This window comes from Theropithecus gelada, chromosome 3 (genome assembly GCF_003255815.1).
Source record: "Theropithecus gelada isolate Dixy chromosome 3, Tgel_1.0, whole genome shotgun sequence".
Classification (NCBI taxonomy): domain Eukaryota; kingdom Metazoa; phylum Chordata; class Mammalia; order Primates; family Cercopithecidae; genus Theropithecus; species Theropithecus gelada.
Genome location: NC_037670.1, coordinates 18,140,530 through 18,167,635, shown reverse-complemented (window position 1 = coordinate 18,167,635; position 27,106 = coordinate 18,140,530). Strand labels below are relative to the sequence as shown.

At 53.8% G+C, this 27,106-nt stretch overlaps 1 protein-coding gene across 3 annotated transcripts in view; it reads right to left on the bottom strand.

Moving 5' to 3' along the window:
• ITGB2 (integrin subunit beta 2) overlaps positions 1-27,106 on the bottom strand; it is a 49,772-nt gene that overhangs the window by 15,749 nt on the left and 6,917 nt on the right. The window contains exons 1-5 of one of the 3 annotated variants that reach the window (XM_025381259.1): positions 17,504-17,814; positions 8,071-8,131; positions 7,598-7,686; positions 4,350-4,530; positions 789-959 (exon numbers count right to left, since the gene is read on the bottom strand). In XM_025381259.1, coding sequence (XP_025237044.1) covers positions 789-959; positions 4,350-4,530; positions 7,598-7,686; positions 8,071-8,128 — 499 coding nt within the window. In that variant the 5' untranslated portion in view covers positions 8,129-8,131; positions 17,504-17,814. Of the gene's footprint in view, positions 1-788; positions 960-4,349; positions 4,531-7,597; positions 7,730-8,070; positions 8,132-17,503; positions 17,815-27,106 lie in introns of those variants that run through there. The other 2 variants (XM_025381261.1, XM_025381260.1) reach the window with 2 other exon arrangements.

Genomic DNA, 27,106 nt, shown 5'->3' with positions numbered 1-27,106 from the left:
GCATTTGCATGTTTGAGCATGCATTTGTGTGTGCATTTGCATGTGTGAGCATGCATTTGTGTGTGAGCGTGCATTCACATGCGTGAGAGTGCATTTGCGTGTGTGAATGTGCATTTGTGTTTGTGTATTGCATATTTGAGCATGCATTCACGTGCGTGAGCGTGTATTTGCTTGTATGAGCGTCCATTTGTGTGTGAGCGTGCATTTTTGTGAGCATGCATTTGCGTGTGTGCGTGTGTGTGTGTGTAAGCATGCGTGTGTGCATCCCTGCATGTAGGGAAGTTGGCAGAGTGCTGATGGGAGGAGCCACGCCTGGCGGGGAAGACATGTGCTGTGACTGACACACACGTGTGCTGGAGACTTGCTCTGTGGCGAGGCAGTGCTGGTGGAGAGTGGAGCCCCTGGCCCAGCAGAGCTTGCTGTGTGGTTTCTTCAGTGGTGCTGTTGCTGTACCATCTATGTGCGTTGTGGTCTTTAACGTCTAATAATTGGCACTGTCAGACTTTTGTCTTTTAAACATACCGAGAAATAAATAAAGGAAGTAGAAGGTGGAAGGGGAAGTGGAGGACTGGACGATGTCTACAAGTCTTGGGGAGCCAGGGACTGGGTGTGGCTCCTGGCAGGGAGGAAGGCCGACTGCAGCTCTGTGGATGCCCTGGGGGGACCTGCATCTGGGGCCCCCCGATCTGCCCTGGGGACCTGTGCATGAGGTGGTGCGTGGGCCACAGGCAGGAGTGGCCAGGGTCTGGGAAAGGACTGTGCCTCATCCTGCAGCGCCTGGGCCTCACCAATGCGGCCGGACTCGGTGATCTCGTTGAGGGCCTGGAGCAGGTCGCCACCCAGCTTCTTGACGTTCCTGAGGTCGTCGAGCATGGAGTAGGAGAGGTCCATCAGGTAGTACAGGTCGATGGGGTAGCCCTTGGCCCGCCGGAAGGTCACGGTGAACTCTGCTGCCTGGCCTGCCGGTAGGGACAGAACACCATGAGTCTCACCTCAGGTCTCACACAGGGTGTCTGGGGGCGTGTGGCCCCGAGCGGGCTGTGCACTGGCACCCTTTTCTCCAGCCCCTAAATCCTCCTGATCTCTCCTCTCCCCACCTGGCAGGAGAGCTGAGGACCAGACACAGGACGTCCAGGCAGGCTGCAGTTTCAGAGGCAGGACATGGCTCTAGGACGCAGGCACGTGCCACGCAGTGACACTGAAACCCTTGCCTGAGGTGCATAGAGTTGACGTCAGTGACATCGGGGACGCCTTTCATTGAGAGTGCCAGTGGCTCACCTGGGCTCACACGTAACCCGGCCCCGTGCCTGCAGTCTCACGGGCACCCTCATCAGCGGCCACGTAGACAGGCATCACACAAACCTGGCACTTTCCAGCAAGGCCCACGCAGGCCGTCCCCAGGATGCCCCTTTCTCCATCCCAGCCCTGGACTTCCGCTCGCCTGCATCTCAGTCACACCTGTGGTTGTGTTTACGCGTCACCGCAACCAGCCTGTGTCCCCGCCTCCCAGAACCGTGCCTAGCACAAGTCAGCTTTCCATAAACACACATCACGTTAATGATTGAGCAAGGAGGGAGGGTAACCAGACCTGTCCCCTCTGCCCAACCCCCCAGCCTTCAGCCCTGGGACAAGTGCAGGGCCTACCCCATCCCCAACATGCCTGCTGCCACGCCCTGAGAGAAAGGGTATGTGCGCCCCCCCCACACAAACACGCACACACCCCTACACATAAATACACCACATGCACACACAGTCACACATGGCATACACACCCACATATATACACACAGACAATACTCACATACAAATATACCTCATGTACACACAGTCACACATAGCACACACACACACCCACAAATACACGCACATAGCACCCGCACACAGCAAACACACCACAGACAAATATGCATACACACACCACAAATACCAAACACCACACATGCACACATACACACACACCACACACTCATACACAACACCAGACACATAGCACACATACTACATGTACGTGCTCATATACACAAATACACCACATGCACACACACGCACTCACACACACATACACCAAACACACACACATGCATGCCACACACATATACACACACCACACACACATGCACTCACACCCATACACACACGTGCCACACATATACACACACACTCCACACAGAATGCTAAACACACACACACAACACACACCATACATACACACACACCCCACACACATGCACTCTCTCACACACACACACACACTCACTCACCCACATTCACACCCGGCGATCCTGGCCCTGGCCCTGCTGTGCCTTTTAGCCCTCAGAGACGTCACGTGGCCTCTGGGCCGGGGACCAGCAAACACTCTCTGCGGAGGCCAGACAGTAAATGTGTTCCGCTTCGGGGGCCTCGCGGCGTCTGCAGCGACATGGAGGAGGCAGCCAAGACCATGCGCCCACAAGCGTTGTGGCTGTGCTACAGTCAAAGGGCACAGACATAGGCCTTTGGTGGCTGACCAAGGGGCCCCGTCCCTTCCCTTCCAGAGTGCCAGGCTCAGCGAAGGGCCGCGGGCTGCGGGGGTAGGGCCGGGACCCCGTGAGAGGACGTTCCCCTCCCAGATCCTACCGCCTTGCTCTGGGAGCCTGTGGCCCCGGGGTGCTGTAGGATCTGTCCCTGGTGCTCACCTGAGCCTGCCTAAGCTCACCTGTGCCCACCTGAGATCACCTGTGCCCCCCCAGAGGCGACAGCATTTGCCCCCTGCACAGTGGAGATGCATGCCAGGCCGTGGTCAGCCACTCCCTGACCCTTCCCCACGGCACAAGGATGCCCCCATTTGGGCGCACCCCCACCCTCTAGGACGATCCTTCCTGACACCTCCAGCACCACAGAGCTGCACAAACTCTGGCCACAGGCAACACCCCTGCCAGCCTGTTCCTCACTGTGAGGTGGGACACGGGGAAAACACATCAGAGCTGCCTCCAGGGGCCACAGGGCCAGGCCCTCGAGTTTGAGGTCAGAGGTGGAGGTTCCAAGCCGAAGGGGCTTGTGCCTGCTCGCGGGGCAATGAGGGGCCGGCCTGATCCCCCCACCAAGGTGGGGTTTTGTCCACTGCTGCCCCCAGGGACACCTGGCCCCTGCTCGTGTAGGACCTCCCCACTGGTTTGGCCCCGTCCCTCACTGTCTCCCAGCCACCTCTCGCCTGGCTGCTGCTGGCTCTCACCTGGCCGCCTGCACCCTGGGCCACTCTGCCCCAAGGCTAACTCAGTGGCCGCTGACCTGGGCTTCCCCTGAGGGCAGAGCTCTGAGTTCCAGCCTGTCCAACACCAGTTGGTTCCTCTAAAGTCATCGCGGCTCTGTCTGCACCCCCTCCCTGGGAGATGGCTTCCCCTTCCTTCCCTGGCCTCACTGTGGCCTGGGAGGTCACAGGTCGGTGGCCACACTAGGCCTTCTCCTCCCATCTGCTGCACCACCACACACCCGCCTTCCTGGAGCAAGGAGGGTGCTCTCTTCCCCTTCCCCTTTCCCTCCCCTCCCCTCCCCTCCCTTCCCCTTTCCCTCCCCTCCCCTCCCCTCCCTTCCCCTTCCCCTTCCCCTTCCCCTCCCCTCCTTCCTTCCTTTTCATTTTGAGACAGAGTCTTGCCCTGTCGCCCAGGCTAAAGTGCAGTAGCACAATCTTGGCTCACTGCAACCTCTGCCTCCCGGGTTCAAGTGATTCTCCTGCCAGCTGAGATTACAAGTGCACGTCACCATGCCCGGCTCATCTTTTTTTTTTTTTGTATTTTTAGTAGATGGGGTTTCACCATGTTGGCCAGACTGGTCTCAAACCCCCGACCTCAAATGATCCACCGCCTTGGCCTCCCAAAGTGCTGGGATTACAGGTGTGAGCCACCGATAAGGTGGACGTTTCTAAAGTGCTGACAGGGGACTGTGTTCTGAAACTGTGCTCTGGTCAAGTCAGTTTGGACAACACTCATTTAAACAGTGACTCAGGTCTCTTGGCTGCAAGACTTATCAGACCCTCTACTCTTCTAAGAGTACCGTGGCCTTCTGAGTGTGTGATGGAATAGTGTTTTCCAAATGGCTTGGTCTCCCTTTAAAAAAAAAAAAGATGCAGAATGTCGGGCTGTGAGAGAGCCGATGGTGAGGGCTGGGGCAGCTCCACGTGGGGACGGAGCGGAAGAGCGCTGAGGAGCTCAGCTTTCCAGCAGCCTTGCGGCTTCACTGGCCCACCCAGCCGTCCAACCTGGACACATGCCCCTTCTGGGCAGCCCTGACACCCCAGAGCAGGGCCAGGCTCCTAGCCAGAACCAATAACCAGCACAGAGGGTGCCTGGCACCCCCACCAAGGCCAAGCCTACCTGGTCGCAGGTAAAGAGTCACTTTTTGTGGGGACAGCTGCGTCTGGCCCCCATCGTGGTCTTCCTGGGTTTCGGCGAGGCTCCTGGGGTCCATGATGTCGTCCGCGGGACAGCCCCTCATGAGCAGCTGTGGCCGGGTGTCACAGCGAATGGAGTCAGGATCCCCTGGCCCTGTGAAGTTCTGGGGAGGGGGAGTCAGGGGTCAGGAGGGGGCCACACTGCAGGACCTGCAGGAGGCTGACTGGCCATCAGGGACTGAGGACCCACCCTGTCCCCTCCTCCTCTGTACCTGGAATTTGGGACAGAAGTCCCTGTGGACAGAGACAGGGAGCTCCTCCGGCCTCCCAGACAGCCCCTCGCTGAAGGCTCCCGGCCACAGCAGAGCCCTGGGGGGCGGGGTATCCCCTCGTCCTCTGCCTCTAGCAGCAGAAAGGACTCAGGACCCGCTCTCCAGCCCAAGGCTGACCCGAGAGGAGAGGCCTCCGCGTCCTCCAGCAGCTGGCCCAGGGGCTTCAAGCCCTTCAGCAGCAGAACCTTTGTCCAAGGGAGTTGTTCTGTCCCGAAGGAATGTGGCAGTCCCTAGGCCCCCGAGGAACCCAGAACATGGGCAGGGTTCTGGGCCAAGCCCCTCAAAGTTTAGAAGAACGGAAGCTGGAGGGGAGCCTGGGAGGCCTGGGCCCCGGGTGCTTTCCTCTCAGCCACCTTGTCCCTGCAAAGCCCCTGGATTCTGAGGAGGGCTGTGTTTGGTGGGTCCCGTCACTGGCCCCGAGCCTGCTGCCTCTACGGGAAAGCGTGCTGGCGACGCGGGGCCAGAAGCGCACGTGTTTCTCTACTTGCTTTCACAGAGGGAAGCTCAGGAGGATAAGCCCGCCCTCACCCCAGGGCTGGTGAGTCCCGCGGGCAGGGGGGCAGGTGGGAGGGGAGGGCGACAGTCCCCAGGCTGCCTCTTTGTATGGCTCTGACTTTTGAAACCACAGAAGTTTTAAAGTCCTCCAGAAATTAAACTACATCAGCAAGCATCCCGGCTAGAAGGAAAAGAAAGCCTAAATGTGACCCACACAGAAACAAACAAATCTCACTGGAGGTATTTATTTCAGAGGAGCTGACAACCTCCAGAAAGGGGAGGGAGAAAAACCCAACCTGAGCAAGGTGGTTTCACCTGCGGCCTGGCCACCCTGCTCAGTCCGAGGACAGACAGGAGCCACCCAGCTTCTCATCTGCGGGCTGCTCGCCGCAGTGGCGTGGGCTGGAGGCCCCGAAGCCACTCCCCGTGGGCCGCAAACTTGAGAAACGAGGAAGCCGCTGACGGTAAGAAATGAGACACCACTTCTCCTGCTGCCCTTCCCTTCTTCTCCTCCCGCTCCCCTTCCCTAGTTCATAAGACAGGAGAGATGGGAGAAAGCAAAAAGTTGGAAAGAAACAAGAGTAAGATAAATAGCCAGAGGACCTTGGCACCACCTCCTGGCCCTGGTGGTTAAAATAATAACAATAATATTAACCCCTGACCAAAACTACTTGTGCTAGCTGTAAATTCCAGACATGGCATGAAAAAGCATCGTAAAACTTTCTGTTCTGTCAGCTGATGCGTGTAGCCCCCAGTCACGTTCCCCACGCTTGCTTGATTTATCACAACCCTTTCACGTGGACCCCTTAGAGCTGTAAACCCTTAAAAGGGCCAGGAATTTCTTTTCTGGGGAACTTGGCTCTTAAGACGCAAGTCTGCCGATGCGCCCGGCCAAATAAAGCCCTTTCTTCTTTAACTGGGTGTCTGAGGAATTCCGTCTGTGGCTTGTCCTGCTACAACAGTGCTGGAACCCGGACTCGCAGGGAAAAGAACCAGAGCCCTCAGAAAAACATCCGATTCCAGGCTAGGGCAAGGGACACGAAGATGGGCCTGCAGTGTCATGTTGCTCCAGAAAGCAAGAAAGTGCTCAGAAAAATAGGATGGGGACCCATGGACAGGACGCGGAGCCAAACCCAGTGGATTTGGGCATCTTGGGGAAGAAAGGACAGTCACAGATGATGCACTACTGAACAAAATAAAACTGTGGAGAAGGAGAGACCCTTCCTCAGGTTGGGAGCCGTGAGAGGCAGGCAGGGACCAGCACTGCACCCAGCTGCAGCCATTGTAGTGATGGCGGCTTCAGGTGGGGACATCCGCGGACGCTGAGCCTGCCCATGTGATTTGATGGGAGTGGAACGTCACCAGCCCACAGGGGACTGTGCAGCGGGGTGGGGAGGCCGGGCGGATGCCACCTCATCAGGACTGGGACGGGGCAACAGCAGTGCCTCTCACGGGCATTTAGGACACCGTCACTGAGGGGCTCCTGCCAAAGCGCACCTGAGTCCAGGAAGAGGAAACTCCAGAAAAGACCCCCGAGTCATGCTACAAAGCTGCTCCCCGAACTCCTCGGAAATGCCCAAGGACAGGAAAGACAAAGAAAGCTGAGGACCGGTCCAGATTCAAGAAGCCCAAGGAGACGGCTGAGTGTAGGATGAGCCTGGGTTAGGAGATTCGGGGCCTGAGACGGCTGAGTGTAGGGTGAGCCTGGGTTAGGAGGTTCGGGGCCTGAGACGGCTGAGCACAGAGTGAGCCTGAGTTACAAGATCCACCAGGAAAATATGCTGACGAAGACATCACTGGGACAACCAATAAAATATGTGTACAGTGTGTCAGTTTGATCATAATGACATACCAATGCTGAATTTCCTGGTTTTGGTACATGTATTTATCAAATATAGATATACATGTATCAAAACACATTCACACATTCACATCAAAATACATTTCCTCTCGGCCACCTTGTCCCTGCAAAGCCCCTGGATTCTGATGAGGGCTGTTTGGTGGGTCCCGTCGCTGGCCCCGAGCCTGCTGCCTCTACGGGAAAGCGTGCTGGCGATGCCGGCCAGAAACGTGTGTGTTTCTGCACTTGCTTACACGGTTTTGTAAGTGAAAACCTGGTTCTTAAGAAAGACCTCCCTTGAAGTACTACGAAACAAAGGGCTCCATGTCTACAACCTACTCTGAAATGGCTGAGAAAAACTAAAAGTGTGTGTTCTGTGCGTGTTTCCAAATACACCACACATCAGAACCTCAGGGGCCCCTTGAGGGGAGGGCGAGGCCAGGGTCTGGGGACCCCCCAAGAGGAATGGAGTTGTTGGTCCTCTGGGTGCCACTGGCTTCAGGGGCAGGAAAGGGCCCCCACCCAGGAGCTGGGCAGGTGGGGAGGGGCCCAGGAGGCACTTACCAGCTTCTGGCACCAGGTGCAGCCAGGCCCCGACTCGATGCACTCCCGGCAGCTGCTGACCTTGAACTTCGTGCACTCCTGAGAGAGGACTGAGGGACGAGGCCGGCAGGTGAGTGGGTGCTCTGGGCCGCCCTGGCCCACACCCAAGGGGGCCTGTGAGTGACCACAGGCCCGCACCCAAGGGGGAGTAGAGCAGGAGGGTCAGAGGAGGCCCAGAAAGACAGGGAGGCAGCCTCCAGGAGACCCCGCATCAGCCACCACCCCCAGGTGCAGAGGGGGGCCCTGGGGAAACAGCACAGCCACAGCTTCCTGGCACTTGGGGAGACGAGGCCTGAGTCCCCGACCTGCCCCCAGGGACATGATCCTTCCCCAGCCTCCCGGGAACTTCTATCTGTGGGAACATGAGGGCAGGCCCTGCTCTCCCTGACCGGAATGTCATGCGTGGAGTCCCCTCCGTGGAACACAGAACTCACCGCACCCGAGGGAGAGCAGCCCCACCAGGGCGAGCAGAGGGGGGCACAGGCCCAGCATGTCCTGTGGAGGGAAGGGGTCTTGGTGACGGTCTCAGGCCCAGCCCCTGGGGCTGACCACCCACAAAGCCCGCCTCCAGCTGGCCTGGGACAAGGAGCTGGGGCCCTGTCCCTCCTGCAGGGGGTGGGTTAGAGTCAGGCCAGCACAGCTGCGCTGGGCCCAGCTTCCAATAGCCAGGGAGGGAGGGAGGTCGGGCCCGGCAGTGCGGGCAGCACACCTGCTCAGCAGCCAGGCACCCACGACAGCTGCAGCGGGTCCCTGCAGAGACACACAACACAGGCACACACACATGCAGACAATATACACACCACACACCACACAACACACATGCACGTGTACACGCATACAGATGCATGCCTGACCGCATGTACACACCACATGCACGCACACACCACACATACACATGTATGTATCACGCCACACATATGTACACAGAGAGATGTATACACCCCTTACCCACACCGTACTCCCCACAAGACACTATACACCACACACAAATATACATGCACACGTACACACACGCACACACCACACAGGCACACACACCACACACACATACCATACACACGTGCAAATGTGCATGCACACGCACACCACAACCCCACACACCCGGTGTGTGCACTCTGCCCCTGTGCACCCCAAGTCCTCTGTGGGCAGAGCCTGTGCTTGGAGCAGAGCCGGGCTTGGCCCTGTCTCTCTGTGGCAGAAACAGGGCCAGGAAGAGAAAGCTGGCTTGATGTCCGCGAGTGCCAGGCTGTGTGCAAGGCCTGCCCAGGAGCCCTGCGGTCCCTGCCAGGTGGGAAAAAAAGTCACCTGACTTGCCCAAGCCACCAGCTGCCGGGCTCCTGCCCTTTTGTTTCCAGATACACACCCACCCCGTCCTTAACCCAGTCATCCACAGCCAGGGCAGCTCTGTGGTCACTCACAGGCCCTCGGCCCTAGGGGCGAAATGACAGAACCAGGCCTCAGCCTGGTACTGGAGGCTGGCAGCACCTCCTAGCAGGTGGCAGGGCCGTCCCACCCCTGGGCTCCCTTCCCTCCATCCTGGAGGTGCCCAAAGCAGCCCTAGGTCGGCTCCTTGGGGGGTCTTAGGGCTTCCTAGGTGGGGTGGGCCTCTGGGTCTGACCTCCAGGACCTGAGAACGTTGGGTCCTGGCTGGGACCCTTTTATCTGGCGCCAAGAGGTGGAGAGGTTCTGAGAAGGGGTACCCAGGAGCCTTCCTGCCATAGTGGGCAGGAAGACGCTTCTGTTACCCTAGGGCTGTTATCAGAAGCAAAGATGAACACACCTCCCCCAGCAAATGCCAGTTCCTCTCACGGCCTCCCAGGCTCCTGGGGCGTTTCTGTCCCACCCACTGCCCTCGGGTGGTGCTGGCAGGGTCACCCAAGGTTCAGTGGGCAGACCCAAGCCAGCAGAACCCCACCCGGGCCCATCTGAGCATCCCACAGCTTAGAGGCCCTAACCAGCCCCAAGGTCCTGTCGTTTTGGAGGTGACCTCGTTTCCTGGTTCCCAGCAAAATTACAATCAGAATTCCAAAATGTCAAAAGGGAACCCTTGATCCTTCCCATTCTGGGGTCAAAAACAGAACATGCACCTGCTGTAACTTCCTGGAGGAGGTGGTTTGGGTTCACACGGGGCCCATCCTGTGTCTGATCGTTGGGGGTTGTGGTTCCGGCCAAGGCCAGTTCTAGCTCTCCATCTGCGCCCCCCCAAAGTCCCGCACCTGGACAGACCTCGGTGCCACAAGTGCCCACCAGCCCCTCAGTTGACCGGAGGTCCTGTGCATGCTGGAGCCACCCCAGGGTGCAGGGTCCAGTCGGCCTCAGGACACCCCCAGGTTGCAGCTGTGCCAAGTGGAGAGGGGGTGCAGCCCTCCCCCGGCAGCCCCAGCCAGGCTGGTAAGGACCCGCACCCCACCCCACGCTCTCCCTGGGGCCGCAGACTTGACGTCTCTGCCCCTAACACAGTCATGACCAGCGGCATGCAGACACTTCGTACCCTCAAATGGGGAAACTGAGGCCCCCAGCAGCAGCAAGATATGGACCTGGAGCCCAGTTACACTGGGGACCCCTGTGCCCCTAGGGAGAGGGGGTACACATTGATTCCAGCAGGATTGGCTCAGAGACCACAGTGCCTCGACCATGACCACAGCAAGGGGGCGGGCGGGGAGCCACCCTCTCCCCACTGTTGCTCCTCCATGAACAGCCCTGGGGGGCTCAGAGCTGGGGGCATAAGAGAAGCCAGGCCCTGCCCCACCCCCCGATGCCAGTGGCTGAGCCCAGATAAACAGCTGGGGACGAAGGTCGGCTCCGGGAGGTAAGGCAGTGCACTGAGCCTGGCAGCCGGCCTCCCTTCTGTGGGAGAACAGGGCAGGGCAGCCCCTCCACCCAGTAGCCAGGATGGCCCACGGAGGTCCAGGGCCTCACCTAAGGCCTAAGAAACAAAGACCGCATCTGGCCTCTCTGCGTCCGTTTCCTCCGTGTGCCTGGAGGTGGTCGAAGGGCCTGTGCCAGCTCCCTGGGGGACGGGAATGGGTAAGGCACAGATGTAGGACAGCATTCAGGCAAACAGGCAGGTACCTGGCCACTGTCACCTCTGGTGCCCTGAAGCTAAGCCGGCAGAGCTGCAGGGCAAGCAGGGAGGAAGAGCACAGACACCCCGTCCTGCACCTCCCCCACCGAGCAGGCCCCAGAGCTCCAGCCTGGAGCCTGATGACCCTGCCGCCCTCCCTGCTGCCCCACACTGGGGGCGGGCGCCCTCCTCGTCCTCCAGCTCCTGGACTTCCCACGTCTAAGGGCAGGCGGGTCCCCTTACCAAGACCTAAGGTGCAAAACCCAAAGCTGAGGCTGCTCAGGAATCCACAACCCCACGGGCCTCTCAGAACCTTGCATCAGAGTCGCCCTTGACCTCAACCCTGCCCGAGAGGGAAGTGCTGGTGAAACCCCAGCCCAGCTGCAGGAAGTGGTATCTGTCACCAAGTCCCCTGCACAGGGGAAGCGGGGGGCTGAGGGGCAGGACCCGGGGGATGGGGTCATCTTTCCCCGGAGAACCCCTCGGGGGCCGGGCGCCCTTCCCTCCCGGGCACCAGATGAACCCCACTTTACGGCGAGCAAAGCTCTGAACATTCAGGCTCTGAGACATGAAAGCGGCGTCAGAAGAGACCTGCAGCAGATCCGGGCCAAATCACACGCACTCTTTCACAGAAGTCAAAGACAGGAGAACAGGAGCAAACACGGGAAACGAACAGGCCAGCGTGGTGGCTGATGCCTGCAATCCCAGTGTTTTGGGAGGCCAAGGCAGGAGGATCACTTGAGGCCAGGAGTTTGAGAGCAGCCTGGGCAACATAGTGAGACCCCTATCTCTACAAAAAATAAAAATAGAAAATAAGCTAGCCATACATGGTGGTATGCATCTCTAGTCCTAGCTACTCGGGAGGCTGAGGCGGGAGGATCACTGGAGCCCAGGAGGCGGAGGCTGCAGTGAGCTTAATGGCACTACTGAACTCCAGCTTGGGTGACAGAAGGAGGCTCTGTCTCAAAAAAGAAGAAAAGAAAAGAAAAGAAAAGAAACTTTAAAGTGAGACAGCAGAGAGAGGGCAGAGCCTATGCTGGGAGAGGAATCAGCAGGGTCAGGCTTCCTTTTTACAACCCCGTAAAACCCTAAGATGAGATTGCCTGAGAAGCCAGAGGCCCCACAGACCCATTAGAACTTTGCATCAGAGCTTGCTCCTGCCTGTGCTGGGGTCAGGGAATAAAACCCACCTTATGCTTCTTAGAGGAGACACGCTCGCATCAAAGTGACTCGGAGGTGCACGGGAAGCGATGGACGATGCCGGTGGGGGACGAGGTTGGAAGGAAGAGGAGGTGGGAGGGAACTGAAGGCTCAAGGGATGATTATAAACTAGGCATCCACCTTTTAAGCCAAAAGCCAGAGCATCAAGATGGACTCATTTCTGCTTCGTAGGAACATGATAAAGAACTGGAGAGAAGTGCCATTCAGGTGCGGGCTGGAACGCTGTTCTTGGATCACAGAGGTTCCAGGAAATCCAGGGACAAAGACAGGTCAAATCAGATCGGAACAAGTCGGAGCGGAGAGGATGCAGGAACCCCCAGCCCATGTCTCCTCTGACCCTCCAACACTGCAAACGTGTATTTCCCCAAGGGTCAGGGAGATGCGTTCCTACCGTTCGTTTTACTATCTGTGAAGTTTGATAGCACTGTTTTTTTTTTTGTTTTTTTTTTTGTTTTTGAGACGGAATCTCGCTCTGTTGCCCAGGCTGGAGTGCAGTGGTGCGATCTCAGCTCATTGCAACCTCCACCTCCCAGGTTCAAGGAATTCTTCTGCCTCAGCCTCCTGAGTAGCTGGGACTATAGGTGCGCACCACTAGGCCCGGCTAATTTCTGTATCTTTAGTAGAGATGGAGTTTCACCATATCGGCCAGGCTGGTCTTGAACTCCTGACGTCGTGATCCACCCGCCTCGGCCTCCCAAAGTGCTGGGATTACAGGCATGAGCCACTGCGCCCGGCCTGATAGCACAACTTTTAAAGGCCACAATTTCTGGCCAAATGAAATAAAACAAGACACCCCGTCCCGCACACACACACATATTAATAAAGAATGCTAAAGTACTCCGCTAAATACCTCAAATCAAAGGGAAATCCAATGATATTTACAGCATTTTAGACCAGGGGACACCACTCTTCCGTCTAACACGAAGGAGACTGTCTGTTCCCGGGTGGCAATGTGAGGCTGAGGCCCTGGACGCTCTTGTTGTGGACGTAAAAGAATGGCCACAAATGTGTAGGACTTCGGTTTTAGGGAATAAAACAATAAAGGAAATAGAAGAATAGGTATCTAAGAGTAAGGAAACCTCAGCATGAAAGCTAAGGGGAGGCCGGGCGTGGTGGCTCACGCCTGTAATCCCAGCACTTTGGGAGGCTAAGGCAGGTGGATCTCCTGAGGTCAGGAGTTTGAGACCAGCCTGGGCAACACAGTGAAACCCCGTCTCTACTAAAAATACAAAAATTAGCTGGGCCTGATGGCGGGCACCTGTAATCCCAGCTACTCGGGAGGCTGAGGCAGGAGAATCACTTGAGCCCGGGAGGCGGAGGGTGCAGTGAGCTGAGATCACACCTCTGTGCTCCAGCCTGGGCAGCAAAAGTGAAACTCTGTCTCAAAAGAAAATAAAAAAAAGAAAAAAAAAGAAAAACTAAGGGGGAAAATAACAAGAAGACAGACTCTAAAAATGACACATGTTGTACATAACAAATTGCATAGAGAAAATACCTAATATCTCTCTAGTGCAAAAGGTAACTGGTAATCTTCCCCTCTAAAGATATCTTAGAAATTAATAACAAAAAGGTAAATACTCCATTCAAGGATGTTTCAAGGCTGTGGCACCCTGAACAGGTAATTCACAAAAGAAGAAAGAAAACTGAAGAAAGAAAACTGCCTAAGAAACATACGAGTCACACTAGGAAAGAATCAGGGATTTCAGCCAAAATATCTTGATTCCCTGTGTAGCCATCAACCTGGAAGACGCTTTGGCAGTTTTGATGTCCGCACTGTGGAGTCCCACACAGCAACAAAAATATGCGAACGGCTACTCAGGGCAGCTTGGCTTTGTGGTAAAAGTGAATTTGTGGGAAAGAGGAAGAGAGACAGTACCAAAATATTCTGTGTTTCTCTGGGTGGTGGCACTATGAGTATTTTCAATTTTCATTATTCCTGTTTGTATTTTCCACCCTTTCTGTGATAAATGAAAAAAGGACATTTTCAAAACTGAATTTCGGCCAGGCGCGGTGGCTAAAGCCTGTAATCCCAGCACTTTGGGAGGCCGAGACGGGCGGATCACGAGGTCAGGAGATCGAGACCATCCCAACATGGGCTAACACGGTGAAACCCCGTCTCCACTAAAAAATACAAAAAACTAGCCGGGCGAGGTGGCGGGCGCCTGTAGTCCCAGCTACTCGGGAGGCTGAGGCAGGAGAATGGCGTAAACCCGGGAGGCGGAGCTTGCAGTGAGCTGAGATCCGGCCACTGCACTCCAGCCTGGGCGACAGAGCGAGACTCTGTCTCAAAAAACAAAAAAAACAAAAAAAACTGAATTTCATGGTGGCCGATGCATTGTGCTGAAATTGCTCCTCCAGATTCCAAAGCCACTGGCTTTCTTGTTCCCACCGTGACGTTGCTGAGGACACTGCTTCACGGCAGTGGGACCTCCCTGCTGGCATGGGCTTGTCGCCACTGTCACTCACCCATTCACCCATCCATGGGATGGGCTTGCCAGCCTCTCCTCTGGGCACGGCACATGGTCTCCGAGCTGCGCTCCAGAACTCCTGGACTCTGCCCTCTGCTGAGACTCTCAGCACCTCTTTCTCCCCAACCCCTACCCCAAGTTTCCATCACTCACAGAAACCTCCACCACTCCTAACACCAACATGTGTTCCCAGCAAGGCTGTTTACCAATCAGCGGGGCAAGAAGCTGTTCCCCTGCGGCTAACTCTTCTGCACTCTTGGTCTCTGGATGGCCAGAGAGAACACGCAGCCCCGGGTGGGCAGGAGCCTCTGCTCAGGATAGCACCAGGGCCCTCTGTGCTCACTCAGGGCCTGGGTTCCACACACATGGGCTCAGAGTCGAGGAGTGCAACCACCTAATCAATGCCCCATGTTAGTGCCAGTTTGTGCCAAGTAGGATATGAGGGATCATTGCTGGCACCAGGTCTGCCTTGGGGTGGGTGTCACCCACATCACCATAATTGCCAGGCGCCCACTGCAGAGCCCCCTGAGTTGGGGCTTCCCAGCGACCTGGTCTGTACCCGCTGGTGAATGCCTGTGTTACTGATCCCTGTGGCTGCTGGCATTCTCCTCCGGGAACAGGAGCCAGCCTCCGGGGACATGGCCTCAGGCAGAACCATGGTTCTCTAATACAGGACAAGAGTGCAGCAAGGGGGGCCACACAGGACCTATTCCATGGAACCGCCACAGGCGCCATGCTGCTCCATCCACAGAGGCAAATGCCCCACAGCCCTGGTACCTGATGGGGCCTGGCCTGGGCTGGAGTGGACAGAGCTGGGCCTGGCAGGAGCCCTGGGGAAGTGAGTTCAAATTACGTGATTGACTATAGAGACAGCTGGAGTGTGCATAATTGGCCAGACCACCCCTCCTGTTTCACAGATGGGGAAACTGAGTCCCAGGGGACCAAATAGCCTGCTCACCCCACGTCCCTTCCAGACAGGGTGCAGACAGGGTCCCTCCCATCTCCTGGGTGGCGGTGGTCCCTTCATGGGCACCTCGCAGTGTGGGGGCCTCTTCCCCAGGGAGTCCCCCGGTGGTGACCGTATTGCCTCAGGCTCACTGTGCACTAGGCAGGTCACACTGATGCTGCCTGAGGGGCAGGGGTTACCACCCGGTGGTTCAGGTGAGAAGCCCGAGGCCCAGGGGAGGACTGTCCAGCTGCCTGTGCAGTGTTTGGGTCTCATGCCAGCCCCTGCCAGGAGGCCCAGCTTCTCCAGCCCAGCCCATGCCCACCAGGAAATGGCCGGATTTATTCCCCTGGGGCAAAGGCCCTTGGGTGGCTGAGCGTCTCCTCTCCCAGCACTGGAGGCGCCTTCAGTTGCTCGTCTGTTCATTTACTGCTGGGAGTGGAAACTCATATGCTGAGTGGCAATGACGCTGTGGAGCTGACACCAAACCCCACACCCGCCCGGTCACCTGCTTCACCGAGGGCCTCAGCCCTCCGGGGTCAGGCGGCCACAGGGGTCCTGGCCATTTGGGGAATCTGCCCTGTGGCCCTGCCCAGGATGGCACACCCGGTGGGGACTGGCCCTGGGGCCAAGGCTCAGCCACCGCCTGCAGGGGCCCAGCTAGGGACCTCTTCCCGGCAAAGGGACTCCCCCACTCATCCCCGAATACCAAGGGGAACACTGGGTGCCAGGCCGGCAGGGACCCGGGGATTCTGCAGTCAACTGGGTGGGGTGGGAGTTCCTTCCTAAAATGTGGAGTCTGGAGGCCACTCTCAGTGAGGCGCTGGCCCCCGGGATTCTGCAGTGAGCTGGGCGTGGAGTTGCGAAGCCGCTCATGGTGAAGCGCTGTGGTGACGGTGGACGGCCCAGAGCTTCTAGCAGCTCATTTCTGTGAAGCCTCCAGAATCCAGCCTCAGCCCCCAAACCCGTGGGCGTCGCGCCACCGTCACGGGGAAGTTGAGTGACAGTGAGTGTCCCCTGTGTCCCCACAGCTCGCTCCCAGGCTGTGCTCTCAGGCCATCCCCCGCTTCCCCATTGCAGCCGTGCCACCCCTCCTTCTCCCCACCCAGGAACTGACAGAGGAGAGGGGCCCCAGATGGACGGACAGGGACAGCAGGGCAGGATCCCAGCCCCCAGATCCGGGGGAGAGGGGATTGTGTGTGGGTGTGGTGGTGCAAGGGGTGACAGGGCGGAGGATGCGTGGGGAGGGCTGGCCCCAAGAGTGCAGTATTGGGAGAAGGGGACCAGGTGGGCCTGGGACCCAGGGGCATGGCTTCAATCCCCCTCCCACCAGGACCTTGGGAACGGCCTCCAGGAGCCTGTCGTGGGGAGGCCAGGGTCACCAGCTGAAACATCTGGACTAGAATCGCACAGCAGCGCCCGCTCCCCTACAGCAAGACCTCACCCAGGGGTCCCCACAGAGGAGGCAGGGAAGCTTGAGGGTCCCAGAGGAGCGTGGAGCATGTGCCACACCACACCATGCTACACTACATACATGTGCATCACACATGTACATACAACAGACACCACACCACATCACACACACACTCGCACACCATACATACACACACACCACACTACACTATGCTACACACAAGAACCACACATGAACACACGTACATGCACGCCATGCCACACTACACACCACACACCACAAACCACACCACACACTGCGAGTTGATCTGGAGATGGAATCACTGTAGCCTGGCGGGGCGGCATGCAGACAGGAGGGCCTAACACAGGCAGGCGCAGCAGGTTCACAGAGGAGGCCCCAGGAACCCTCTTCCTGCCCAGCCCGGAGCGCCAGGACCCCCCAGCCACCCCCTAGGCGCTTGTGGGCCCAGCCTTCTCCTGGCCTTGCCGGCCTCACAGTCCCTTGTCCTCCCATGCCGGCGCCACCCTCAGTCACAATCGCTCCCAGCACCCTGTGTGACTGCGCGTAGTGGCAGGCACTTCCCTTTGCTGGGTCTTAAAGGGGACCGTGGAGCAGATGGTCTGGAGACCCCTTCCTGCCAGACACCCCTGGGCCGGGGCCATGAGCAGGGTCACCAGGGTCACTCCAGGCCAGGGCAGGAAAGTGCTTCCCTCCAAAAATCACCGTGGACATGGCGGGGCCTCTGCACACTCACCCTCGGTGCGCTGGAGGCCTCGGCGGTGCTCCTGGCTGGGCGTGGGGGCTTCACTATCAGTCTGCCCTGGATCACGTCTAAAAACCTCAGCTGGAGGCGTGGGTCCTAAAGTCCCGACACTTCCTGTTCCTCTCAGCTCCTCGCTGGAGGAAGTGGTGGGTTGCACCACCGTGGCCCTTCACCCCTGCCCCTCTCTGCTCTACAGCTGCTCCGATGTCAGAGAACAACCCGTCGAGACAGGTGAGACATGTCATTTCTCACGAGGTCCCCATAAGAAGGACCTGCCTCCATCAGATTCGCACTTGGGAGAGGGGCCCGGCCTCCAGGAGCGCCAGGCAGAGGAGAGGGCACCCATCAGGAAGAAGAACACAGAGGCCATGGGAGTGAAAAGTTTGATGATGGAAAGCAACAGTAACACATTCTGCTAAAGAGCAGAATGAAAAACCCTGGAGAGCAAATTCCTGAGCCAGAGAACAGAGCAGAGGAACCAGCCAAGGAGGATAAAGAGATGGGAACAGGCAAGAAAACGTGGCTGCGTGCACGCACTGACATCCACCTGCACGCAGGGGTGGGAGGGGAGGGAACAGGGACAGTGAGGAGGAGACGCTCAGGTCACAGGAGGAAGGCTGCACATCTGGGCGGGGACGTGGATTGCGAGGCCACTGAACCCCTCAGGGATGGATCAATGAGGTCCCGTAACTAGGAACGTGAGGATGATACCACAGAACACTAAAATACTACAGGCTCAGAGAGAGAGAGAAGGGAGAGAAGGAGGAAGAGGAAGAGGAGGGAAAGAGATTATACCTAGAAAAAAACCCAAATCAGACATCTTCAGAGCAAGGACTCAGACACATTACTACCCTAAGCTCTGTTTTATTTATGTATTTATTTTTTGTTTTCAATTTTTTTTGAGATGGAGTTTTGCTCTTGTCACCCACGCTGGAGGGCAACAGCATAATCTCGGCTCACTGCAACCTCCACCTCCCGGGTTCAAGCAATTCTCCTGCCTCAGCCTCCCAAGTAGCTGGGATTACAGGCACGTGTACCATCACACCCAGCTAATTTTTGTATTCTTAGTAGAGACAGGGTTTTACCATGTTGGCCAGTCTGGTCTGAACTCCTGGCCTTAAGTGATCCATCCACCTCTGCTTTCCAAAGTGCTGGGATTACTGGCATGAGCCACGGCGCCTGGCCCCTAAACTCTGTTTTAAAGATGTCTTGCAGAAATAGACATGAAGAAATCCATGAGAAATACAAGAGCAGATGATACAAAGTTGGGCAAAGAAATAAGTAAAAATTATGATATCATAACCCATTGATTTAAAAATAGTGGTAAAAATATTAACACTATGAAACAAAATGCCTAGAGGGCTGGGTTGGGAGGGGCCAGAGAGCACACTGTCATTCCATCCTATCTGGGGAGGAATACAGATGCTCGTCAGTGGGCATTTTGCTAAAAAAAAAAATCCAAGTATATATGATAACAATTCAAGAGTCTCCTTAGGAATAAAAATAAAATGTATATACCTGAAAAAAATATGACAAATCTTTATTTTGGTCGTGGTGGCTCACACCTGTAATCCTAGCACTTTGGGAGGCCAAGGTGGGAGGATCACTTGAGCCCGGGAGTTCGAGACCAGCCTAGGCAACATTTGGAGACCCAGACCCTCATCTCTACAAAAAAATGCTCTGAAAATTAGCTAGGCATGGTGGCACCCGATATGGTCCCAGGGAGGCTGAGGTGGGAGAATCTCTTGAACCCAAGAGGTTGAGGGTACAGTGAACCATGATTGCACCACTGCACTCCAGCCTGGGCAACTGAGCAAAAAAAAAAAAAAAAAAAAAAGAGACAAATCCTTTAAAAGAAAAAAGTAAGGGAAAATAGAACAAACAAGAAAGGTAAATAAAAACCAAACAATTAGACATTGGGAATAATTTCAAACCCAGCAGGAATCACAGCACCTATGAATGGGTTACATTTTCTCGTTTTAAATCAACAAGGTCTTGCATTGGGTTTTAGAAATAAAGAGACAAAACAAGTTCCAATTAAATGTTCTCTGTCAAGGGCATCTTCTCATTACAGACTTAGTCTAGAAAATAATGAAGAAGGACAGAAAGAGAGTATCATTCTACTACACCCGCTGATGACTTCAAGTCGTCAATGACCATCGCTGGGAACATCACAGATGCACCAGACGTTATGCACACACCTTTAATGAGTTAGTCTTAATGAAATAACAATAGAAATTAAGATAAATAGAAAGAACAATGGTGACTATTGAGGCTGAATCAGCTCGAGGCTTTTAGATCTACAAAGAAGCGTCAGGGGGATGTGTGAGATGACATCGTAGGGATGCAGTTAGCAAAATCCAAGCTGAAGAAACTCCCACGAGGCAAACGGCAAAGTACAAGAGGAGAGAGGAAGGGAGAGAGACCCTTTGGATTAGGAGATTTAATCTCAATATGAACCAATTGCCATGCAAGGAGCATGTTTTGAAATAATTGTTAATCGTTTTAGGTGTGACAATGGTTTGTGGTTATGTTTAAAAGTCCCCATCTTTTAGAGTTACATGTTGAAATATTTGCAGATGGTGTAGTAGGATGTTTCAGATTTATTTCCAAATAAAGAGTGGTGGGTTGGGTGCGGGGAGAGAGGTGTTGATACAACAAGGTCACCTGTGAGTTGATTATTATCGAAGCCACTGTTGGGGACATGGGGCTTCACTAAACTGTTCTCTCTACTTTTGTAGATGTGTGAAATTTTTTGTAGTAAGATTAAAAAAACATTTTAAGGAAGTGCAAAGTTATTATTTCACGGGTATAAAGTTTCCGTTTTGTAAGATGAAATGGTTTTGGAGACAGTTGGTGGTGATGGTCACACAGTAATAAGTGTCCTTAATGCCACAGAAATGCATACTTCTAATGGTTAAAATGGTGAATTTTATGTTATGTATATTTTATCCCAATTAAAAAGTAAAAAGTGTAAAAAAGGCTCTCTATCAGATACATGGTTAAAAGAGAACAACACTGAAGGCTGAAAATAAAGAAATGGAAAATACACATATGTGCTAGAAAATATTAACAAAGATATCACATAACGTCAAAAAGATATAAATCAAAGCAAAATGCATCAAATGAACAAAGGAAGATGTAACGAACAAGAGTTACCATCCACAAAGACAGTTCAGCAGCCATAAACCTTTATGTACCGAACTTCAAAATACGTAAAACAAAGACTGACAAAGATATGAGCAAACCAACACAGCCCCAAACGGCAAATATCTTTAACACATCTCTCAGAAATAAACACATCAGGCCAGTCGCGGTGGCTCACACCTGCAATCCCAGCACTTTGGGAGGCCGAGGTGGGTGGATCACCTGAGGTCAGGAGTTCGAGACCAGCCTGGCCAACATGGTGAAACCCTGTCTCTACTAAAAATACAAAAATTAGCTGGGCGTGGTGGTGGGTGCCTATAATCCCAGCTACTTGGGAGGCTGAGGCAGGAGAATCACTTGAACCTGGGACAGTGGTTACCTCTGAAGACAGAGAAGGTTATAGGCCTGGGAGATGGAAGCAGAGGGCTTCAGTGTTCTATTAAAGAGTTTTCTTTACTAAAAAGGAAGAAAAAGTTATGGGCAAAGTCAGGCAACATGTTAAGATTTGATAAGATGAGAGGTAGGAGTCTAGGCATTGGTACTAGTGCTCTCCATGCTTTTCCGTGTTCTTAAAATAGTTTATATCTTTTTAAATTTTATTTTATTTTTTATTTATTTTTTATTTTTTTGAGACAGAGTCTCGCTCTGTCGCCCAGGCTGGAGTGCAGTGGCCGGATCTCAGCTCACTGCAAGCTCCGCCTCCCGGGTTTACGCCATTCTCCTGCCTCAGCCTCCCGAGTAGCTGGGACTACAGGCGCCCGCCACCTCGCCCGGCTAGTTTTTTGTATTTTTTAGTGGAGACGGGGTTTCACCGTGTTAGCCCATGTTGGGATGGTCTCGATCTCCTGACCTCGTGATCCGCCTGTCTCGGCCTCCCAAAGTGCTGGGATTACAGGCTTGCGCCACCGTGCCCGGCCTTTTTTTTTTTTTTTTAAAGGAACTAGAAGGAAGTGACTGCAAATGAGCAGAAGGATCTTTTAGGGGGTGGAGATGCTCTGAAATTAGATTGTGGTGATGATTGCACAACTCCGTAAATTTTCTTTTTGTTGTTGTTTCTTTCTCTCTTTTTTTTTTTTTTAACAGAGACTAGGTCTCGCTATGTTGCCTGGGCTGAGCTCAAACAATCCTTTCCCCTGAGCCTCCCAAAGTGCTGGGATTATAGGCGTGAGCCACCACCCCCAGCCCACAGCTCATAAAATTTTTTAAAAATCATCATAAAATTGTACACTGAAAAAGAGTGAGTATTGGCATGTAAATTCTACTTTGATGATGCTGTTAAACAATAAAATTAAATTCAAGATATTTAGAAGAACAAAAAGCTCCAGTAGCTTCTAGTCCCAGCTAAGACAGAGTAAGTGGAGTGCACTCTATGTCTGTCACCAAGCACAGCTAAGACACCACACGGAATAAAACAATAGCAGACAGACTGTGGAGAGAAATCAAAATGTGAGGGCGGACTGGCAGCGTGGTCGTGATCAGTGTCCTGCCTCTTGCCCTTCCCTGTCTCCTGGCTTTGATGTGCAGCAGTCTGAACCTCAAAGTAGCACAGTGAGTATGGCCAAGAGAAACCCTCCTTTCTGGTCAGTGGTCTGGAAAGGGGTTGCCCCAGAGGATGAAGAGAGTCGGGGGAGATGTGCTGTTTTCCTTCTCCTGCTCTTGTCCCAGAAGCAAACCCCTGTCCTGAAACTGCACTCCCAAAGTGGCGATAGCAGCAGCCACAGCAGCAGGAGCAACTGCAGGAGCCAGCAGGAAGCATATGACAGTGTCCAGAGGAAGCATGTGACGTGCCCGGAGGAAGCATGTGACATGCCTGGAGGCGAGGACCAGGAAAGGGGGCTCCTGGAAAGCCACAGAGTATGAGAAACCAATAAGGAGGGGCTCAAGAGAGGCGTCCCATGAAGCTGTGTACAAAGTTCCAGACTCAGCCCTGAACCAAACCTGTGTGGAAATGACCCCAAAGAGCAAGTCGAAGGCTTTGAGAATTGAACCATGGGATAGACCACTGACTGCCAAGGTCATAGACTGGCCTCGGGGATGCGAGTGTGAGCCAGATGCAAATATGACACACAGACTTTGAAAACTGAACTCATGGCTCACGTCTGTAACTCAACACTTTGGGAGGCTGAGGTGGGCAGATTGCTTGAGCTCAGGAGTTCAAGACCAGCCTGGAAAACATGGCAAAATGCCGTCTCTACAAAAAATACAAAAATTAGTCAGGTGTGGTGGTGCATGCCTGTGGTCCCAGCTACTCAGGAGGCTAATGTGGGAGGATAACTTAAGCCCAGGAGTTCAACGGCATGGTGAGCCAAGATCACACTACTGCACTCCAGCCTGGGTGACAGAGTAAGATCCTGTAAGAAAGGAAAGAAAGAAAGAAAGAAAGAAAGAAAGAAAGAAAGAAAGAAAGAAAGAGAGAAAGAGAGAGATAGAAGGAAGGAAGGAGGGAGGGAGGGAGGGAGGGAGGAAGGAAGGAACGAAGAATGGAAGGAAGGAAGGAAGGAAGGAAGGAAAAATAAAAAAATAAAAACTGAACTCACATGGGAACCACAGCCCACAAGAGGCAGGTCTGGACTTGTGGTCTAACTGTAACCAGACTGACTGCTAGCAAAACAAAAAGATCATTGCTGTCCAGAGGATTTTAGTAGAATCCAGAGTCTTATTAAATAATATTCAAAATGTCCATGATACAACCGAAAAGTACTCAAACAGCAACAAAGAAAACCTTGAGAACTTGTAAGAGAAAAGATAACTAACAGATGCCAACTCTGAGATAATCCCAATGCTGAAATGATCACACGGAGCATTTAAAACAGCTGTTATAAACATGTTCCATGAAGTAAAGGCAACAACTCTTGAAACAAATGCAAAGGTAAAAATGTTTAGTAAAACTATAGAAGCTACAAAAAATTAAAAATGATAAATACAGTAACAGAAATTAAACAAAAATTCAGTGAATGGGATGGGCTCAATAGGAGAACGGTGAAGACAGAGGAAAGGGTGAGTGAACTTGAAGACCAATAGAAATTATTCAATATACATGACAGAGAGGGAAAAAATAGACAAACAAACGAGAACAGTGCCTTAGAGACCTGTGGAATCATATCAGAAGGTATAACATTTGTTCACTGGAGTCCCAGAAGAGGAAGAGTAAAAGATTGGCACAGAAAGAAGTATTCAAAGAAATAATGACCGAAAACTTCCCAAATTTGGTAAAAACATGAATTTATAGATTTAAGACGCTCAGTGAATTTCCAAAAGATAAACTCAAAATAAACCAAGCCTATATGCACCATGTTAAAACTGCTGAAAACCAAAAGTAAAACACCTGAAAAGCTTCAACAAAAAATGATATTCCATAGAGAGAAACACTCATTTGAACTGCACATTTCCCATCAGAAACCATGGTGGCCAGAAGACAATAGAACAACATTTTAAAGTGCTTAAGGACAAGAAATGCCCACCCATAATTCTATATCCAGTGAAAGTGTTCCTCACGAATTAAGGAAAAATAAAGACATTCTCAAATGAAGAGAAACTAAGAACATTAGACCCCAGGAAACGTGCTCTAAAAGGAATCTGAGGCAGAAGGGAAATAATACCAGAGGGCAACTTGGAAATTCAGAAATGAAGAAAGAGCAACAGAAATGGTAAATATCTGGGTAAATAGAACAGATTACTTTCCTCCTCTTGTATTCTTTAAAATATGTTGAGAACAAAAATTATATCGTTGGTGGGGTTTTCAATGTACATAAACGCAAAATATGTGACAGCTACAGCAGAAAGCAACGGCGGTTGGAATTTCTACAGTTGTGACGTTTCTCTACGTTTTACTTGGAGTGGTAAAATACTAATTTTATTATAAGTAGACAATGAAGTGTTTCATATGTCTATTGTAATTCCCAGAGCAATCGCTGAAGCCCTATATAAAAAGAGGCCGGTAGAGGGAGGCCGGGCGCGGTGGCTCATGCCTGTAATCCCAGCACTTTGGGAGGCTGAGGCGGGTGGATCATGAGGTCAGGAGTTCGAGACCATCCTGGCTAACACAGTGAAACCCTGTCTCTACTAAAAATACAACAACAACAACAAAAAAAGTAAAAATTAATAAATAAGTACAAATAAATAAGTAAAAAAAATAAGTAAACATAAATAAGTAAAAATAAATAAGTAAAAAAAAAAAGGTGCCAGTAGTCCCAGCTACTCCGAAGGCTGAGGCAGGAGAATGGTGTGAACCCGGGAGGCGGAGCTTGCAGTGAGCCAAGATGGCACCACTGCACCCCATCCTGGGCGACAGAGTGAGACTCCATCTCAAAATATAATAAATAAATAAATAAATGAAAAGAGGCTGGTGGAGGGAGTGGAGGGGAGGGGTAGGGACTCTGGGGCTTCCCAGAGCCGTGACCTTGCTGTGGGAGGACCAGGCCTCCATTCTGGGGACTCAGCACTCCTCTCACTGTCACCCATCTGATGTGCCTATCGCACAAGGCTGGAAGTCAGAGGCCGTGCACGTTCTTCTTTGTGGAGACAAGGGAGTAATTGGTGCATTTACTGTAAAAATATCAGGTGTGGCTGCACGGAGTGAAAATCACAGGCTCCACGGAGCAGGGAGGCCTGCTGCCCTGCCCTCTTGCTTTGATGAGGAAATGGCGACCGCAGAAGGAAGCGTAGCAGCACCGGCACCCATGGGGCCACGCCGGGCTGCTTCCCAGGGCCCTGCCAGCTGAGCGGCTGCAGGAGAGGGTGGATGCTGATCCCAAGCTAGGAATGAGGAGTCCAGCCCTAAGGGCCGAGGGAGTCAGGTGGGTGAAACTAGCCACATGTCCGGGTATAACTGCTCAGGGTTTCTCATCTGCTCAACCACTGAACGAGGTTCTGAAGCCGGGTGTGAGTGAGCAGAACTGGAGCAGGATTCTGAGAACAACCTTTTCCCTCGAGTCAGCCCAGAAATTCCATTTGCAGTCGCTTTCACTTACATCTTCCAGAAAACCACCTGATGTCATCAGGGGTTGGTTGAGCCGTTCCCTGTGCTGACCTGGCAGAGCTGCGTGCTCTGAGGCTGCCAACCCTGCACTCCAGAACAGTCCATTGAGTTCAGGAGACAAGCACGTCAGCCATGACACAGGGTGGATGAGAGGGACCCCCAGTGTCCACGCGTGGAGGCAGCGGGGGCAGCCGGCAAGCACAGGCGGGGACGGAGATTCAGAACCTGAGGGTTGCTCTCTTGCCCTCCCACCCTGGACGCTGGCCTGGGCCCCCAGCTTCCCTTCACCCAGCTTCCATCCCCATAACACGTAGCCCCAGAGCTTGGGAAGGAGGTCTCTCTGTGACAGGTGGGATTCTGGAAGTTTCCACGGAGGAGAACCCATAGGAGCAGGGTTTGAAGGTTAAGAAAGATGCTAAGGATGGAGAGGGCCAGTGGGGAGGGTGGTTCCAGGCTCACTTCACAGAGGTGCTAGGGGAGCTGCAGTATTTTGACAACACCGAGGGAAGAGAGTCAGGTCAGTGGAGTTCGTAACTGAGATGATGAGAATGGGGTCTACACCAGCCGCGAAGACCCCTGGGGTCCGGCCCCAGCAGATGTCCAAGTGGCAGAAAGTGCCTTCCTGCCTGGAGAGCACCCCCGTGAGGACCCTGGGCACCACTGGGCCGCAGCTGCTCCCTCCCAGTCACTCACCACACTTCTCTCTCCCGCCCACCCTCCAACCTGTCTGCAAATTCCCCTGCAACCCAACTCTGGTCTCCTCCCAACCCTGCCCCCACGTAGGCCTATTTTTTCTTTTTCACTTCTTCCCCCCAGTGACTTCCTTCTACAGTGTTGATTCAGCTCCCTTTGCAGGCGAGTGAGGCCCTTTGCAGGCGGGGGCCGGGGGCCGGGGGCGGGGGCGGGGAGAGGGCTGCAGGCAGTGCTGGCGGAGGGGAGGAGGTGACACACACTCCCTGGAGGCGAGTGGGGAGGGCATGGGGCAGGAAATGGAGTTGGGTGCCCCAGGTGGGGTGCTCCAACGAGCTCTTTCTCACGGGATCCTCCACAGATTCATACAAACAAGCTGACAACCAGGGCTGGTCTCAGGCCACCCGTCTGGGTTCATTGCAGAAATGGAGATCTGCCCTGGGCAGCCAGGTGAGTGTAGGAAGGAGGCAGGGGTGCGAGAAGCTGGGGGCAGCCTCCATCCCCCTGTGGCCTGGGTGGGCCTGTGCTCCCCCTGATGCAGCTTCCCACGCTGGGAGCACAGTTCCTCCCTCCTCTGCCTTCCTCTGCGTGGGGTGGCTCCTCCTTGAGAAAGGGAGATGAGGATGTGGCATTCTTGCTTCCCTGACTCACCCAAAGGAAGATTTCAGAGCCCCTGGCAAGGGCTGCCAGACAGGCTCACCTGTCATCCCCTGCCCAGGGACAGACTGACTGGTAGCCTTGGCTTGGGGGGGGGGAGTTATGCTGGGGGGGAGTTATGC